Here is a 17,642-nt window from a genome sequence, read left to right on the forward strand (position 1 = left end):
CATTGGTCTGCTTCACAAAGAGACTGAGTAGGCTTGGTGCTTGCCCTGGCAGGTTTTCAAAGGTTTTCACCACCCCTGTGGTGAGGGACTATGACTGAAGAGGTATCCTAAATCCTCAGACTTGAGGAGCCAAGAGCCTGAACCAGCCCCCTGTCTTTCCCAGGAGAAGTCTCAGATACAGAAGGATCTGTGGAGGATTGAAGATGTCATGGCAGGCTTGAGTGCGAATAAAGAGAACTACAGAGTCCTGGTGGGGTCTGTCAAAAATCCAGAAAGGAAAACGGTGCCTTTGTTCCCTCACCCATCCGTGCCTTCACTCTCTCCAACCGAGAGCAAGCCGGCCCTGCAGCCTAGTCCTCCCACCAGCCCTGTGCGGACACCTCTGGAGGTCCGACTTTTCCCACAGCTGCAGACCTACGTGCCATACCGACCTCACCCGCCCCAGCTGAGGAAAGTGATATCCCCTCTTCAGTCACCAACCAAGGCGAAGCCTCAGGTGGTAAGCTGTGGCAGCTAGGGGTGGAGGACATGCTGTGTGACTTCCTGCAGAGAGAGGAACAAATATAAGGCACAGACAGCAGACCAAAGAAGTGACTCCACCCCAGTACCTGCTGACCGATGCATTGATTGGGCTTCCTTAAGCAGGGTTGGCTTACAGCAACATGAGTGACGCCCCAACACCCGCATCGTTGCCGAGTCCACCCCAGCCTGGGTGATGACTCATAAAAGCTGCACTGAGAGAATCACTGTTTTCAATCTGTCTGGAGATCTTCTTCTCCAACCCCAGCAGCCTTGCTGGACAGGAGGCTGCCCATGTACTGAAGGGTGCCTGGCAGCCAGGGTTAAGAACAGAGCCGAAGGTACTGGCCTGTCCTCAGCTTTCCACTGGGTTCTTAGGAAAGGCCATCATTTTTCTGAGCTACCTCAGTTTCCCCTTACAAGAACAGTCAGTGCTTTTAACCGTTGACAGCCCCGGTTGTTACTATTTCGTATGGTTGTTTGCTTGTTTTAGACATTTATTACTTGTGTAACAGAAGAATCTGTCCTGGGGCTGGAGAGATGGCTAAGCAGTTAAGAGCACTAACTGCTTTTCCAGAAGGCCGGGGTTCGATTCCCAGCCCCCATATGACAGCTAACACTGACTGTAACCCCAGTTCCGGGGGATCCGATGCCCTCTTCTGGCCTCCATGGACTCTAAGCACTTGTACATAGACATCCATGAGGCAAAATACCCGTACACATAAAATAAAAGTAAACGTTAAAAATGTTTAAAGAAGAATATAGGGGCTGGAGAGAAGGCTCAGTGATTGAGAGCACTTGCTGCTCTTCCAGAGGATGGAAATTTTGTTCCAGCACCAATGTCGGGGGCTCACAGCCATCTATAACTCCAGCTCCAGGAGATCTGAAGCCTCTGGCTTCCAAGGGCATTTGCACATACCCACATGCACCTAAATATAACGCAAAATTTTTATTGAAATATCCATTTTGTAGATAACAATGTGACAGTGAGCTGGATGGTGTGGTACATGCCTTTAATCCCAGCACTTGGAAGGCAGAGGCAGGGGAATCTCTGTGAGTTTGAGGCCAGCCCGGTCTATAGAGAGAGTTCCAGAACAGGTTCCAAAGGTGCAGAGAAACCCTGTGGGAGAAAGGGGGGGGGGTGATAGGGGGTGGCGAGGAGAAGCACGAGGGCCTCGGGAGAGCTGTGGAAAGGAGAGGAGGTGAGCTGCTTGCCATTCAGCAGAGTCCCCCTTAAACTGTGAACCCCGAGTTCTTTAGAGGGACAGGGATTTAGTTAAGTTCCGTTCTAGATTTGCCTGAGGAAACAGAATTCTCTCACTACTGATTAGGATATAAAAAGAGGACCATAGGTCTTGGCTTCCTTGTAATTCCCTTACCCTTTTCTTCCTTGGCTCCCCGTGTCTGCATCCCTAAGCACTTGAATTAGGCCAGGAGAGAACACAGCTCTTCTGTGTGTTTCACACTGTGCACTTCATCCTGTTGCGTACAGGGTTCCCACACTGATGCTTGGCTCATTTCTTTAATTTACTATCATTTTTAAAAACATTTAAAAAATGGTCCCAGCATTGTGGCACATACCTTTAATGCTGGCAGAGGCATGTGGATTTCTGAGTTCCAGGCCAGCCAGGGCTACACAGAGAAACCCTGTCTCAAAATACATAAATAAACAAACAAATGAATAAATAAATAAAGACAGACAGACAGACAGACCAGGATTGGCTAATTTCAAAGAACACAGAAACAAGGGCCACAAAAAAGTGTCTAAGTGTCAAACTGGAGAAATGAAGGGGGAGTTGAGGAAGGCAGGCGGTGGTGGCGCATGCCTTTAATCCCAGCACTGAGTTTGAGGCCGAGGCAGGTGGATCTCTGAGGCCAGCCTAGTCTATATAGTAAGTGCAAGGATAGCCAGGGCTACATGGAAAAACCCTGTCTCCAAAAACCAAAAGAAAATAAAAGGGAGGAAGGAGGTACAGCAGCCATCTGAATGAATTTTCATGGCAATCAGGCATGGTCTCAGCATAAAGGAGCCACAGCCCCCAAGAACCAGCCAAGCACATTGAGTACCAAGGAGCCTGGTCTTGTTCCCTGCCTCCCAGGAAGTGAACAGCAGTGCAGCCGCCTCTCCTGCCTTCCTGTCAGAGCCAGAAAGGAGAGACTCTGTAAGAATGTTCATTTCCCAGAGAAAGAGCAGGAGGGTGCAGACTGGTGAGCAGATCCCCACACAGAGGACCCAAGTCCAGGAGTCGAGCCACAGAGTCTGCTCAGGCTGAATACGTGGGGCCGGTAGATGTCTCTTCCCCAGGGTGGGTGCTGTCTGCCATCATCTCAGAAGAGATGGTCAGGCTCCCACCTCCTCTGGAGGACATGGGGAGCCCGTGTCATTTGACACTGCCAAGGATGTAGATCCAGGACACCAAGTGCAGGACCTGGGGACACACTGTTATGGGTAACACTTCGAAACTAGAAAGCATGTTGGATCAAAAGCAGCTGGAGTGGAAGTGGCCCCTGAAGCTTCCTTGGCTGGGATGGTTATGTGACTCTGAAGTGGTCAAGCCTGTGGCAATGCTGAGTAACAGCTAGCCTGCCTCCCCACTTTAATTCCATCCCGCTGGACACGGGGTCTGGTTCTCTTTCTGAATAGGAAGACGAGGCACCTCCCAGGCCACCACTTCCTGAACTCTACAGCCCAGAAGACCAGCCCCCAGCTGTGCCACCTCTGCCTAAGGAAGCCACCGTCATACGGCACACATCTGTGCGGGGCCTCAAGCGACAGTCTGACGAAAGAAAGAGGGACCGGGAGCAGGGCCAGTGTGTGAACGGCGACTCGAAGGTGAGCTGAACAGACAGAGCATGCCCGCGGAGTGTGGGAAGGGTGGTGAGACACCAGTGACTTCATAGCCTCAGACTCTGTCCGCAGGTGGAGCTCCGGTCCTATGTGAGTGAGCCAGAGCTGGCCAGCCTCAGTGGGGACGTGCCTCAGCCCTCCCTTGGCCTCGTGGGCTCTGAGAGCAGGTACCAGACACTGCCAGGCAGAGGTAAGGCAAGACCCTCGTGGAGCCATTCAGGGTCCACACTACACCACTCATAGCCCCTACCTGGGTCTCAGATCCTGGTTCTGCTGCCTGAATCTAACTGTGACTGCTGAGAAGGGAGGACTGGCCCCACTTCTTCCCACCCGCAGCCCTAATTCCCTCTCTCTTCTTTTCGAGTAGTCTGTTCTTCCTCGCTTTCCTATTTCCTGGAGCAACGACAGTGACTACCCTAAGGTCTGACACTGTCGAAGTGTTTTATATTAGCCCCATATTCAATAGCACTGGTAGGCAGGGGCTGTTATGACTCCCATTTTAGAGATCAAGAAACTGAGTCAGGGGCTGGAGAGCTGGCGTAGCGGTTAAAGGGTGCTGATTGCTCCAGAGGACCCGGTTCAATGCCCAGCATCCATGTGGTGGTTCACAACTGTCTGTAACTCATCCATGTGGCATACAGATATACATGCAGGAAAACACGGACCCACACGAAATAAGTAAAAAAAAAAAAAAAAAAAAAAGCAAAGAAACTGAGGGTGAGAGAAATTAAACAAGTGCAGTTAGCTGATCACAGAGGAAGCCGACAGTCCTGAGCTCTGGCTCCAGATCGCTGTGGACTGCAGGCTGGAGCGCTAAGAACCGTCAGCCCTGAGGTCACCTCAGATCTGTGTCAGCCTGAGACTCGGTCCGTCCTTTCTTACACCCATGGTCTCCTTAACTGGGTTCCCTGCTCATCCCTAACTGGATTCTGCACTGAAGCAGAGGGGTGAATGTTCTTGTACCCCATTTTCACCTGCCACAGCCCAGCATTTCTGCCCGGAAGCAGAGCTTTATCACAAAGCTTCTACAGGGACAAAGGCCACCCTCAGGCCAACCTGCCTCTCTTCCTGGGCCTGCCTCATCTAGGCTCAAGACAAATGGGTTATGAGTGGAGCCTGCTGGCCCTCAGGAGAGTGGGGTGGCTGGAGAAGGCTTAGGAGCGCTGAACCATACAAAGACACACCTGATTCTCCTTCCGTGCTAAGGGCTCTCAGGCTCCACATCCAGGCTCCAGCAGTCATCGACCATTGCTCCCTACGTCACTCTCCGGAGGGGTCCTAATGCCGGAAACAGCAGCACGACCTTCTCTGTAAGTGGTCGGGGATGTGGAGGGGCTCACACGCAGTGGGAGGGGTGGGCAGTGGCCACTGAGCCTTGGGGAAGTTAGGGTTCTGTCACCCCCCTGATTACCAAGAAGGTCATTATCCTGCCATCTCTATTTTCCTTTTGGTTTTTCAAGACAGGGTTTCTTTGTGGGTAGTAGCTCAGGCTGTCCTGGAACTTGCTCTGTAGACCAGGCTGGCCTTGAACTCATAGAGATCCGCCTGCCTCTGCCTCCCAAATGCTGGAATTAAAGGCGTGCGTCACCACCACCTGGCTGCCATCTCTATTTTCTGATGGTTACCAAACCTGTCAGGGTCATGAGAAGTCCAAGAAGCCTGTACTCTTGTCCATCCTGGAGTGCAGATTATTGACTCGGTTGGATAGGCCCAGCCTCAGCGTCTGCCTCTGCCCAGAAGACTCATTAGGGTGAGGGCACTGGGTACTGAGAGGCAGTAATTTTCTGTGGCTGAAACAAGCCCATGTAGCATGCTGCAAAGAGAGGCTAAGCGGGGAGAGGGCAAGGGTGTAGTCAATTGGTAGAGTGCGTGCCTAGTATCTCCAAGGCCCTGGGCTTGATTGAGCCCCAGCACTGCAGAGATCAGGTCTGATCACCAGCATCTGTAATCCAGCGCTTGTGATACAGTTGGGAGGATCAGGAGTTTAAGACTGTCCTCAGCTACAGAGCGAACCTGAGGCCAGCCTGGGCTTCCTGAGACCCTGTGCTAAAAACAGGAAGCAGCTGTGCTTCTAGCTCCGTCCACTTGCGTCTCACCTCTTTCGCAGAGACCCAAGAGTGCCTTGGAGCGCCTGTACTCAGGGGACCACCAGCGGGGCAAGATGAGCGCAGAGGAACAGCTGGAGCGGATGAAGCGACACCAGAAGGCCTTGGTCCGGGAGCGCAAGAGGACCCTGAGCCAAGGAGAGCGACCGGGCCTGCTCTCAGCCAGATACCTCAGCCAGCCACTGCCTGGAGATCTTGGCTCAGTATGTTAGATGGGGCTGGGACAGAGGCCAGCGTTTTCCCTAAATCCCCCAAGTGTACACATGTCACCTCCCAGGGTGACCTACATGGTTAAAAGAACATCCTGAGGGGCTGTTTGTCCACGACCCCAGCTGCACGTGTGAGCTGGCCAGAGGATGACCCGGAAACAGAGTAATAGGTGGGGTCTAGCGACAGAGGTCTCGCCCCCATCTCCAAGCTAAGTGGGAGGGGCCTCCTAACTGAATTAAGGATTTGAGAATGTAGGATTGAAGGAGAAGAGGAAGACGGTGAGGAAAGAGATTATGTGCAAGTCAACCACATAGCCTCCCAAACTCCCAAGCAGATACTGGAGCCAGGGGAGGCAATTGAATAAGGAAAGGTTGGTGTCCCCAACCCTGAGGTGCTGGCTGTCTCCCACAGCCTGTGGTGCTGTGCTGAGCACTCAGGTACTCAGGCGGGCTGGGGAGCACGGTGCTGCCTCCTGATGGCTGGTGTGGTACCTGCCCACGGTTGCCTTAGGCCCATTGTGGAGACATTCCTTTTGGCTTTTGGGTTTGGAGCCCCAGTTCCCCAGCCCTCTAGCCTGTCTGCTCTCCCTAATTCATCGCACAAGCTCTTCCGCTTCTAGTGTCGCCGCTCATTGCCTCTAATCCTGCCTGATTGTCTTCACAGACGCTCCCATTGGCACCGGCCTTCTCTAGCTGGCCAGTGCCGTCTCTGCCCAGGCTTGTGTTAGCAGCTGCCTCCCTAGCCTAGCGGACATCTCCCTCTTTGTGTAGGCCAACTACTGATTATGCACCCATCCCAAAGCTGCTCTGTGAGGACCATAATCATTAGCAGAGGGCTGGGCACTGGGAATTTATCAGATTCCATGCCTTACACTGGACAGCAGACATGAGCGTTAGAGAGTGCACATGCACGTTCTACAGAGTCTGAGGCCATTTGGTTTTAATTCCTCTGATCCCATCACACAGTTCCTTATGGAAAAGCTTTTGCAATTCAGATGTAGTAATTGAATGAATAACAAAGCAAACTGTATGCAGAGGGCCTCTCCAACTGTCTGTCACCAAAGGACTGGAATAATGTCTTTAAAAGCTACAAACCCATTAACTTTAAGCTTTATAAGTAAGTATCATATGGGGTAACCCTGACTTTCTATAACGTGCTGTCTGAAATGTAGAGAGTATCTCAGAACCATAACTCCAATACCTTGTAATTTTTCTTCGAAAAAAAAAAAAGGCTTGTGTAAGTCTCATCAACGCCAATAAACAAACATATTGCTTTCTATGACGGATTGGCGTGGTTCTTCTCCAGGGCATTTTGCAGAGTGTGGTGAGCTTTTGCTGTTTGTGGAAGCAATCAGGCTGGGTTTAAATGAGGACTTGTCTCTATTTGAGCACTTGTGAGCGTGTAAGAAAATGTGTGTTTCCTTTGCGAATCAGTAAATTTATCCCTGAACTTTAATTGCCTAATTCTTCCCATCTATAATTGGGAAACCCGATTCGATTGGTTTGCCATGGAGACCTTGAGCTTGTGCGTGAATGTGTGGACCGCACTGATACGGCGATGAGCTTAGGGTTGGGGTGGGATGTGAAACATCTATGGCTGCTAGGGCCTTGTGAGGTAAATGGAGTGAGACAGAGGCGATGGCTTGATGCCTAGGTATCCCGCCTTTCACCCTCCTAAGGGCAGCCTTTTGATCTCTTAAGGTCAGAGGCCTGGTAGAACAGGAAGCCTTCTTGGAGCTGGGCAGACATGCTTGCCTAGATTTCCCCTCCTGTGAAGAGACTACTGATACAGAGCTGCCACTGTGAAATGACCTCGTGCAGCTGCATCTGGCCCCACATTTAGTATCAGTTTTAGTTCCCTTCCTAGTTTAAGGAAAATGTCTTATCTCAAGTGGTTACCATTTTCTGCAGCCGTTTGCTACACTGGCCACCAGCCAACTCCTGGGAACTGATCAGAATTCTTCCCCTGCTGGGATACAGGTCCCTGCCCTCTGAAACAGCCCTGCTGAGAGCCCTGTAGAGAGGTCATCCCCAAGAGCTTGAACGCTGTGAAGGGCTTGATTTTTCCCCATTGTTTGTGCTCCTGGGGTGTATGGCTCCTAAGCCAGAAGGCCTTGGGGAGGGGAATTTGGATGGGGCAGGTCATTCTGGGGTCACCCTTTTATACCTGGGAATGTTTTAGATACCTGTGGACCACTGTGAGGGAAAAGTCATGGGTCTTCCGCCAGTACCCTAAAGACACACAGGTCTTAGAACACGGCCAGCAGTGTGGAAGAGGCCACAGGACCAAGCAGAGGCCTTGTTTTCAGTGACACACACACGGCTCTGACACTTGCTTAATGTCTCAAATGTCCATCTCATGGACACCAGGCCTCAGGGTCCTATGTGGCTCATTGATGAATCGGGAAGTGAGGTTAACCCTCTCCTCTGTTGCTAGTGGAAGCGAGAACAAGATTTTGACCTGCAGCTGCTGGAGCGGGCTGCTCAGGGGGACAGAAAAGACAGAGAAGACGGCTGGCTAAAAGTACAGGCCACACCTGTCATGGAGTTGGACCTAGAGCCACAAGACTATGATTTGGACATCAACAGAGAGGTGAGGATGGGGGCTTCTTTCACACTTCTGAGAAGCCATGGAATTAAGGCTCCTAGCCTGACTTATAGTCTCACCCAGTCAGGGTTCGACTTCACTGTGGACCAAGAAGGTGCATACATGAATAGTGCCTCGAGACCACAAAGTCATCAGTGTTTTCTAGTAATGTTTAAGCCGGTTTCTATATTTGGGAGCAAATTCTATCCTGTGCCCTTAGGTGGTGTGTGTGTGTGTGTATGTGTGTGTGTGTGTGTGTGTGTGTGTGTGTGTGTTGGGGGAAATAAGTGATTCAGCATGTTCCCAAGAGGTTTAGAGAATGTTCCCTGGATCATTAGTGGTGGCCTATGCAAATGGCCTGTTAGGCAGACTGTAGTTATCATACATGGCGTGAAATACAGGGCAGGTCTGAAACGTCACAGAAGACATTGCCAGTCGGGAGTGGAGAGTTTTCGTTTGAATGCTTCTGGTGCCCTCTAGTGGCTCACTTACCTCATGACAGGGCAGGCCAAGGAAAACATGGCAAGAGAAAGGAAAGGGGCAAGTGCCCGGGTAACAGTCAGTCTCTAGACATTCCTGTTCACCACTGGTCTGTGGCAGTGTTTACAACTGCTTTGGTTCTTTGCATCCCTAGCCCTGGGGTGGCACACAATTGGTGTGCTGTACATCTTTGCAGATGGAAGATGGCTGTATGAATTTTCAGTGTCCCCAAACCTTTGTATTGGGGCTTGGCCTACTGCATTTTCCCCATGTGTAGTTTGATTTTGAGTGGGACTCTTAAGTCTTTCACAGGTCTGTTTGACACGAGACAGTCTCAAGTACCCTCCTCGGGGGGGTTGCCACTGTTTGTGTGTGTGTGTGTGAAAACATGGGTCTCACATATGCCGAGCACACAGAACTACCCAGCCCTTCTGTCTCCAGCAGGCAGGGCAGATTCATTTACAAACTGGTTCTGCCAATGGTTAGGGTTTCACGGGGGGGGGGGGGGCTCTGAGAACAAAGAACAGTGTAGGTAAGTTGATGCTTGAGTTACTGCATTCTTGGTTCTTGCTCCATGGCCAGCCTCCTGCCACCAGGCCTTTCTCTGCCACCCTTAGCAGCGGAAACCAACAGGCTGGACTTTTTCATTCACAAAGAAGCTCCACGTGCTGCCTTGGCAATGCGAGGATGCCCTCTGGTGTCCTAATTGGCCCGCTAGCCAGGGAAGATGTCCTTCTTTATCTCTAACCTAAATCCTGCTACAATGCAATCCACTTCCTTCCTCTAGGTCTGTCCTGGTTGGGAATAACAGGTATTTCTTGCCGCCTTTCAACAAAGGGCCATGTGGGTTCAGTTTTGTTACTGAGACTGAAATCCACCCAGTCAAGGGCAAAGAAAACTGCTTTGAGGCAAGTTAGATTGTTTTTGAAAATCACAGCCTTCAATGGTCCTAAAATTGCAACCAGAGGTTTTCAGATCTTTAGACTGCCCGTTAAAACCGCAACTCTGACTGGTTGGTGCTGGCAAGATTACCTTTACATTTTTTAAAAACAGATTTATTTATTTATTATGTGTACAACATTCTACCTCCATGTATGCCTGCATGCCAGAGGAGAGCGCCAGATCTCATTACAGATGGTTGTGAACCACTATGTGGTTGCTGGGAATTGAACTCAGGACCTCTGGAAGAGCAGCCAGTGCTCTTAACCACTGAGCCCATCTCCAGCCCATCTTTACATTTTTTTATTTAATTTTTTTAAATTTAAAATTCAGTGTGTAGGTGCACATGTGGGGGCACCTGTGCTTGTACACCGTCTACCCTTGAGTATAGAGGGCAGAGAACAGCCTGTCAAGTTGCTTCTTTCCACTCTGTGGGTTTTGCGAGATCAAACTTGGGTCATCGGGCTTGGCAGCAAGCCTGCTGAGCCGTCTGTCTCTCTGGCACAAATTAAGCATCCCTGTAGGAAAAGGTGCTAGGCGAGCTGAGTCTCTAGGTAGTCTGAGGGGAGGGTTCTTGTCACCTGGGAACTAGAGAATCACTCTATCCGTGTGACACCCCCTAAGGTTAGGGATAAGGTGCCTCTAGGGCCCTTTCCCAGAGGAAAGGATGAGAGAGCCTTTAGTAAAGGTGACAAAGGTAAACCTTGCAGAGTCAGGCTGAGGGAAGGAGGCAGAGAACTGAAAAGGTCGCCAGTCTTCATCCACTGAAGCTTTTATTGAGGTGAGTGGAAAATCCACTCTGCCCAGAAGTGTGGAAATGACCTTGCTTATCAACCAAGGCTTAAGTTTTTCAGTCAGTGTAGTCTGATCTGTATGCCCCCAAACTCAGAAGTGTGTTTGAGACAGGAAATGTTTCCCTATGATTAGATGCTCAGTTTACCCATCAACTTTGGTGGTCTCTCAGCTGCCAGACTGTGGTTCATTTTGTTTTGCTTGTTTGGTTGGTTGGTTGGGTTTTGTTGCTTTCTGTTTTGAGACAGGATCTTTTTGGGTAGCCCTGGCTGGCCTGGGACTCACTACGTAGACTGGAGATCCACTTGTCTCTGCCTCCCAAGTGCTAGGGTTAAATGCATGTGCTACAGCCCAGGTCTGAAGCATTTTTTGCAGGGCAGAGACTCTCCCACACTCCGTCCATTGATCCAGCACTTGTCCATTACAGAGGGTTTTCTGAAGGGCATCTCATCACCAGGTCTCTGAATTAGATAGGGCAGAAGAAAGGCCCTTAGGTGTGAAGGACTCTAGAGCTCCGGCTGAGTGGGTGTGGCTGGAGTCAGAGCACTGCAGCCTTGGATGTAGCACTGAGGATCTTCCTGTGAGATGCTCCCTGTGTTGCTCACCTTGCTGTTTCCCTTGGCCTCTAGAACTGTCTAGTGTATCAGGAAGTACAGCATTGCTTTGTGTGAGACCCAGGTTCAAGTCGTTGGTTCCACAGCTGGTTCATTTGATGATCTTAGCAAGTTTCTTCACCTCTGTGGACTCTGTTTGCTTCGTCACAGGGTGGGAAGGGTGGAAAAGACAGATCTCAGATCAGAGCATCTGAGGTTATCCTCCATTCTACCACCCGATCTCCCCCCCAGCTGTCTAAGCCAGAGAAGGTCTCCATCCCCGAGCGGTATGTGGAACTGGATCCCGAGGAGCCACCCAGCCTTGAAGAGCTGCAGGCACGGTACCGAAAGGCTGAGAAGATCCGAAATATCCTCGCTCGGTCAAGGTCAGCCCTTGCTTGCTCAACCCTAGAAGTCTCGCAAACCCCATCTCAGGTGATAGCTCAGCCGTGGGAGGCCCAGGCCAGGCTGACTGGTCGATATTTTGCTAGGCTTTATTTCAAGTGAATTCCTCTGATTGAAGAGGCTAGGCAGGTACTCAGGTGAGACTACTCCCTCAGCCATCTGAAGGCTCTGGAGAACTTGTCCAGAATCCCTGCCCAAGGTCCATGCCTTCAGATATGTCCCCAGTGATGGACAAGTGTGGGCCATCAAGCCAGACATTAGTGAAGTAGACCCACTTGAGGTCACATCCAATGATGGTCCTTTTAATATTTGTGTCCATATTGCATTATAGATCCATAGATGGGCCCAGGCCAATCCAGGAGGTGCTAGAGTAGGCATTGGGCCTGTGTTCCTCACACAGACTCCATCGATGGGGTTCAGTTTTGTCCTGAGGGCACTGGGGCTTTTACATACTTCCTGAACCTTGAGTCTTGGACCCAAGGAAGTGAATTTTCTGGCCTATGAGCCTCCCTTTCAGAGTTCCATTACCTACTTCATATCTGGATGGGTCAGGAGTCTCCAGCCTGCAAGGAGGAACAGAGCTATGTTCACTGTAGGTTTCTGGAGACATAGACTCCTGTCTTGAAGAAAGGAGACAACACACATCTGATGCCCCCAAAGTGTTGAAGATGCTCCTCCTCATAGCCGGGAGACACTCCATAGGGGAGGCCGAGGGCCAGGGTGCGGAGACTCACTCTTTCTCTCTGTCCCCCACAGCATGTGTAACCTGCAGCCCCCAGGCCAGGACCGCAACAGCCTGGCCGACCTGGACTCGCAGCTGCAGGAACAGGAGCGGATCATCAACATCTCTTACGCCCTGGCCTCAGAGGCCTCTCAGCGCAGCAAGCAGGTAGCAGGTAAGGCCACGGGTGCCGATCTTCGGGGCCAGTTCCTGCCGGCTGCTCTCAGTATAACTTGTCCTAGAGCCAGGAAGTTAGCAGACAGTGACAGTTAAGGGTGTGTTCGCTGTCCTGCCTGACTCAAGCCGGAGAAGAGCTGCCACTGAGCTCTGTATTGGCCACCTCTGAGCCAAGGGGACAGGGCTCAAGTTTCTTTCCTTAGGAAGAAGGGAACAGAAGTGATGCCGAAGCGGGCATTTCTTGGTGGGGCAAGAACTCCTACCTAGAAACCCTTCTTTGGTCCTCACGCCAGAGCCACTCAACCTTGCCAGTTACCCTGTGGCACAAAGTAGGACTCAGGAATCGAGGCTTTGCCAGCCTAGCCAAAAGAATATCACCATGGTGTGGAATCACACGGCTGTGTGATGTGTGAGGCTGCTTTAAGCTCCTGCCTATGATCCCAGCTGTCAGGAAGCTGAGGCAGGAGAATTGCTCCATGCGTGCTATAGGCTTGACTAGCCTGAGCTAGAGTGAGACCCTGTCACAAAGAAAACAATACAAGAGCCTCCCAGAAAGAGAACCCTGGGCTCCTTCTTCCACCGGCATCTGCCTTCCTGTGGTATCCTCATGGTCTATCCTGTGTAGTTTGTCCGCGGATGCAGAGGCTGTTGTGTGTCTGTGTGGCGCCTCTGGCCAGGTGTCTGGGTCAGAGGACCCAGAGTGGTGCCTTCTCCCTACCGGCCCTCCAATCCAATTGACCAAGGATGCGGCCTGAGGAGTCTGGTGTGGGGAGCAGTTTTGATGTCACTTCGGGAGGCCCCACGATTGACTAATGACAAGGACAGATGCCGGGTTCTGAGGAGAGACCTGTTCTGTCCCCGTACCCTGACCTTCCAGAGGTCCAGAAATCCAGCCTTACATCCATAATCCCAGCTAGGGAGATGCAGGCAGGAGGATCAGGGCTTCAGAGTCATCCTTGATTACAGCGAGTTCAAGCCCATCATGGGCCACACTAAGGCCCTGTCTCAAAACCAAGCAGACTAAGCCAGCCTCTGAGATCTCTGCTGTCCTTGCTCTGTCTGAGACATGTAAAGGGGCTGGAAGCTGTCTGTGTTGCCCTGTGACTGGGACTCAGGCAGACCCTCCTGCTGCTGACCCCAGAGCTCATCTCGGCAGCCTCCGAGCCCCTCCCTGTGAGGCTGCCCCTCCTCTGCAGGCACCCTCCTCACAGCTGCGCTTGCTCTCACTATGTCCCCACCACATCTTGGGTGCTGCTGGAGATGAACCCAGGGCCTCTGTATGCTAGGCTGATCCACCAGTCACTGAGCTACGTTCCCAGCTTGCTCTCACTCCTCCCACACACCTGATGACCTCAGACCTGACACCTTCTGCCCGATTCCCCGACCTACACCTTTCTTCACTCTTGCTCTCTCCCCCGAATAAACTACAGGCAGGCTATGCCCCATGGATCTGCCCCCAAGAGCAGCCATCAGTTGAGGGCAGTGGGGCCAAGCCACACAGTCCTGCCAAGCAGGACATATGGTGGTGTGGGTGGACAGGTCACTCTAATACACCGTGTGATTCCTGTGTGCTCTGTCTAGTGCAGCAGCTGGCCCTCCTCCCGCCTAAAGCCCCCCTGTCCGCCAGGACGGTGCCACCTTACCCCCCCTTAAGCAACGGACTGCACTACACCTTTGTCTAACACCTTCCAAGTAAGAGCCCCTGCCTGGCTGTTCTGCTGCTGTGCACCCCATAGTCTGAGCATGCCCCTCCTGCCTTCCCGCTGCTGCTGAGCTGACTGCAATGCCACCTGCTGCTGCTTCCTTCCATTGGCACTGCGGCCGCTGGGGGGGACCTGCTAGATGGTAGATGACTGGAGATGACCCGCTTTTTAGGACTCTGACCTCAACAGAGGCTGACATTAAAGGTGCTGTCGTGCTGAAATATCTCGGTGGTTTTCAACCCTTTGGCTGTATTGATATTGCCATTTATAGAGTTCATGCTGCAGAACTGTGTGGTTAAGGTACAAGGGGAAAAACTGCGAAAAAAGACTTCTCATATTTTAAGTAAGTTTAGGATTTTGTGTTGGGCTCCATTCATAGCCGTCCTGGCTCACATGTAGTCCATGGGCCATGGGTCGGACATGTCTGCTAGGGTCCTTGCTCCTCCTGCCTGTTTCTCTTTCCCACGGTAGCTTGATGCCCCAAAGAGGAGCATAGGGCACACTGCCGGTCTCCAAGGAAAAGAAGAATCACATCTCACTCTTTTGTGGCCTTCCCAAAGGGATTGAAGAACTGTTAAGTCCAGAGTTACAGAAGGCAAGCTGAGACCCCGAGGGGTCTCCTCATACCGCAAGGCCTGAGACTGTATCAGTCTCCGAGTGTCTTAGGGAAGAGACAGACGCAAGTTCAGGACCACAGTCCACTCGAGATGCTTGCTATAACTCCACCAAGTGAGTGTCTGACCCAGACAGGAAGGAGCCCCCAGGAGCCAGCAGGCCAGTACCGACCGGTTGTGGAGTGATTTCATGGCCTGGGTCAGCTGCCCCGTCTGTATCCAAACCTGGACCACAGAGGTCACACCGAGGTCCCTCGCAGTCTCTTGCTGTCACTTTGCAGAGTTCCCGTCTCTTTCCTTAACTGGGTTATGGTTGACCTTGTTGAGGGACTACTACCTGCTAGCCATTGTGCTGAGTATCTCCTGGTGCTCACAACAGCCCCATGAAGCTCTTTGCTCCGCTATGTAGATGAGGAGATGAGGCCCTTCCTAAAGGGCCTTCCTAAAGGGACTTCCTAAAGAGTTGAAGCACGTGCATGTCAGGGTGCAGAGGCTTTTGGTGTGAACCCACAACTTCCATTCTCCATGACTGCTGGCTCATCTGGGCCATCCCAGAAACCCCGTGGGTCTGCAGAAGAGGGTGAAGGGGACATCACTTTGCACTGGGCCCTCCAGCTTTGGACCGTCCCTACTTTAGAGCCTGCAGCCAGCCAGTCTGAGAGCAGGAGGAGGTGAGCTGGCTTGGGCCTACCAGGACCCACAAGAGGGGCGGAGCAGAGGACTGGAGCTGCAGAACGTCATGAAAGGCTCCAGCCATGTCCTTTGTAAAGTCCTCCAGGACTTGCCAGGGCCATACTTGTATGTATGTTTTCTTCTTAGAAATCTGAGCAGGTAGAGGTGCCAGGGAGAGGCTCCATTCACCCTGGTTTTTCAAGCCCCAGTGGCCTTGTGCTAGGACTTAGATGCTCTCTCCAGAGCTTAGCCACGCCTCTTCCTCTCATAACACCACAGGCAGGTGAGAACCACTCCGTTAGGTTAGAAATACGAGAAAAGAATAAAAAATAAATAAATAAAGCAAGTGTGTGAGGTCCCAGAGGCTGGGTTCTCTGATCTTTTGGAGAATAAAGGGCAGAACCATTAACTACCCTAGGGGTTTGCCCAGGTCTTGGCCTACTGCAGAGGACAAGTTCATGAACTTGAACTTCGAGGTAGAAGGAAAAAAAACCCAGTGCACTGGGTCCTAGAAGCAAAGGTCCCTTGACAGCGGCCGCTTTGCCCACACCCCTGCTCTCCTTCTCCATCTGCCAGCCCATCATGTGTGTGCACAGACATGCCCACTATGAGGGTGGAAACAAAGGTCTGCCAGCCTCTCACTGTCTCTTGTGCTTTTTGCCAGCCCAGGCAGTAACAGACCCATGATCCAGTGTGCCGAGGAGAAGCCTGGACCCAGAGACCCAGCTCAACCAGCATCTTCCTGAAATATTGTCTCCTCTGCCCAGTGGAAACCCTTCCAGCTGAACAGGGGCTCTCCATGGAGGAGAGAGCAGCCCACCCAGCATGGTGGGTGCAGTATGGAACAAAGGCTCCGTCCCAACACAAGCCCATTTGTTTCCGTCCAGAGTCCTTCCTACAGATGACAGAAGCACTTTTAATACACGATGTGAAATATACTGTATTTTAGGATCAGAATGTATTTTATATGCTCACCTCAAGGTCTGAGTGGCTGGAAAGGTGAGCCTGCAGGGTTTTGTAGCCACACATAGGGATTCAGGTACTATGGGGGGGGGCATAGTGGGTGGGGAGAAGGGCAGGACAGGCAGGGCCCGTTCCCACTGCCCACCTGTGAAGTCAGAGAGCGGCTGGATTTGGGGATGTGCTTCCTGTGGGTTCCAGCAAGAGGCTTGTTACCATGCTCCCCAGGAAGTGAGGAGCAGTTGACTGCCGAGGTCAGTACCCCTGAGCTGAGGCCCAGCCTTGGAAACTCCACCTGGATGGCCCATGGAGCCTGTCTGGGCCTTGGTGCTGACTGAGGAGCAACCATATATGTTCAAAAGTGGTGACTTCTTCAGCCTGTCATGAAGCAGTGACGTTCCCTCAACAAACAGTTCTCAGAAAAACAAAAGCCACTGTGAAGTGGAAATGGGAGATGTGTTGTAGCAATAAATTCCACACTGGGTGGTATCTGCATACAAATCCCTCCAGCCAGACAGGACTGAGGGACCTCTGCTGCCCGCCATGGGGAAACCCGGGACAGCTTCCCTGGGATTGGTGAGGAGGGCAGGCAGAGCCAGGGCACAGGACTTTGACCTGACTCCAGCCCAGCTGAGGAAGAGGTGACCATGCCAGACACAGTGTTCTTGGTCCCTTATTTAACTTGTCTCATGGTATTCTACATACAGGAAGCAATGGTTAAAAGAAAACAAACTAAAAACCCCTCCATTGGGTGGAGCCACATTTTAAATGAAAATTTGTCTTTGACTATACTTAAAAGAAAAAAAAATTCTTGAATATATTTAGAAGTTGCTGTCTATTTTTAACTAACTCCATATGCTGCCAGTATCAACTTCATGACACTTGCCAAAATAAGATTTTATTTTTGCCTTTATTAGATTTTGTTGAAAAAAATGAAATGAATATTTTGCAAGAAAAAGTTAATTTAAATAAAAGTGTAATGGTTTGCAAAAAAAAAGAAAGGAAAAGAAGTGATGTACAGATTAAAATATTAACGTCACCCGTGTCCTGTTTCTTGCTGTGTTTACCCCCATGGCCTGTGTGCACTCTCCCCGTGTCAGCTCTTGGTCTCCACTTCCTGTGTTCACTGAAGACACATTCCTCTTCCTGACAGCGCCTTGATAGTCGAGTGACTGTGGAGGTCTGAGGGCCATGGACCCCCATGTGGGACTGGTTTGAGCTGGCCAGCTCCAAGCTAATCCAAGATAGCACACAGGGTGCAATGGACCCCATCCAACCCACACACTGCCCATTCCAATTAGGCCTGGTAGTGATGGAC

The 17,642-nt window shown here is 51.3% G+C and overlaps 1 protein-coding gene across 11 annotated transcripts in view; it reads left to right on the forward strand.

The window, feature by feature from the left end:
* Plekha7 (pleckstrin homology domain containing A7) overlaps positions 1–17,363 on the forward strand; it is a 187,110-nt gene extending 169,747 nt beyond the window's left edge. For 9 of the 11 annotated variants that reach the window (XM_085692974.2, XM_085692966.2, XM_085692968.2 and 6 more), the window contains 10 exons: positions 164–499; positions 3,164–3,352; positions 3,440–3,557; positions 4,574–4,677; positions 5,475–5,675; positions 8,119–8,274; positions 11,325–11,458; positions 12,234–12,373; positions 13,957–14,067; positions 16,029–17,363. In XM_085692974.2, the coding sequence (XP_085549100.2) occupies positions 164–499; positions 3,164–3,352; positions 3,440–3,557; positions 4,574–4,677; positions 5,475–5,675; positions 8,119–8,274; positions 11,325–11,458; positions 12,234–12,373; positions 13,957–14,057 (1,479 nt within the window). In that variant the 3' untranslated portion in view covers positions 14,058–14,067; positions 16,029–17,363. The remainder of the gene's footprint in view (positions 1–163; positions 500–3,163; positions 3,353–3,439; positions 3,558–4,573; positions 4,678–5,474; positions 5,676–8,118; positions 8,275–11,324; positions 11,459–12,233; positions 12,374–13,956; positions 14,068–16,028) is intronic. The other 2 variants (XM_085692967.2, XM_048460268.3) reach the window with 1 other exon arrangement.
* The last annotated feature ends 279 nt before the right edge of the window (positions 17,364–17,642 follow it).

Source organism: Myodes glareolus, chromosome 7, assembly GCF_982192425.1.
Source record: "Myodes glareolus chromosome 7, mMyoGla1.1, whole genome shotgun sequence".
Classification (NCBI taxonomy): Eukaryota; Metazoa; Chordata; class Mammalia; order Rodentia; family Cricetidae; genus Myodes; species Myodes glareolus.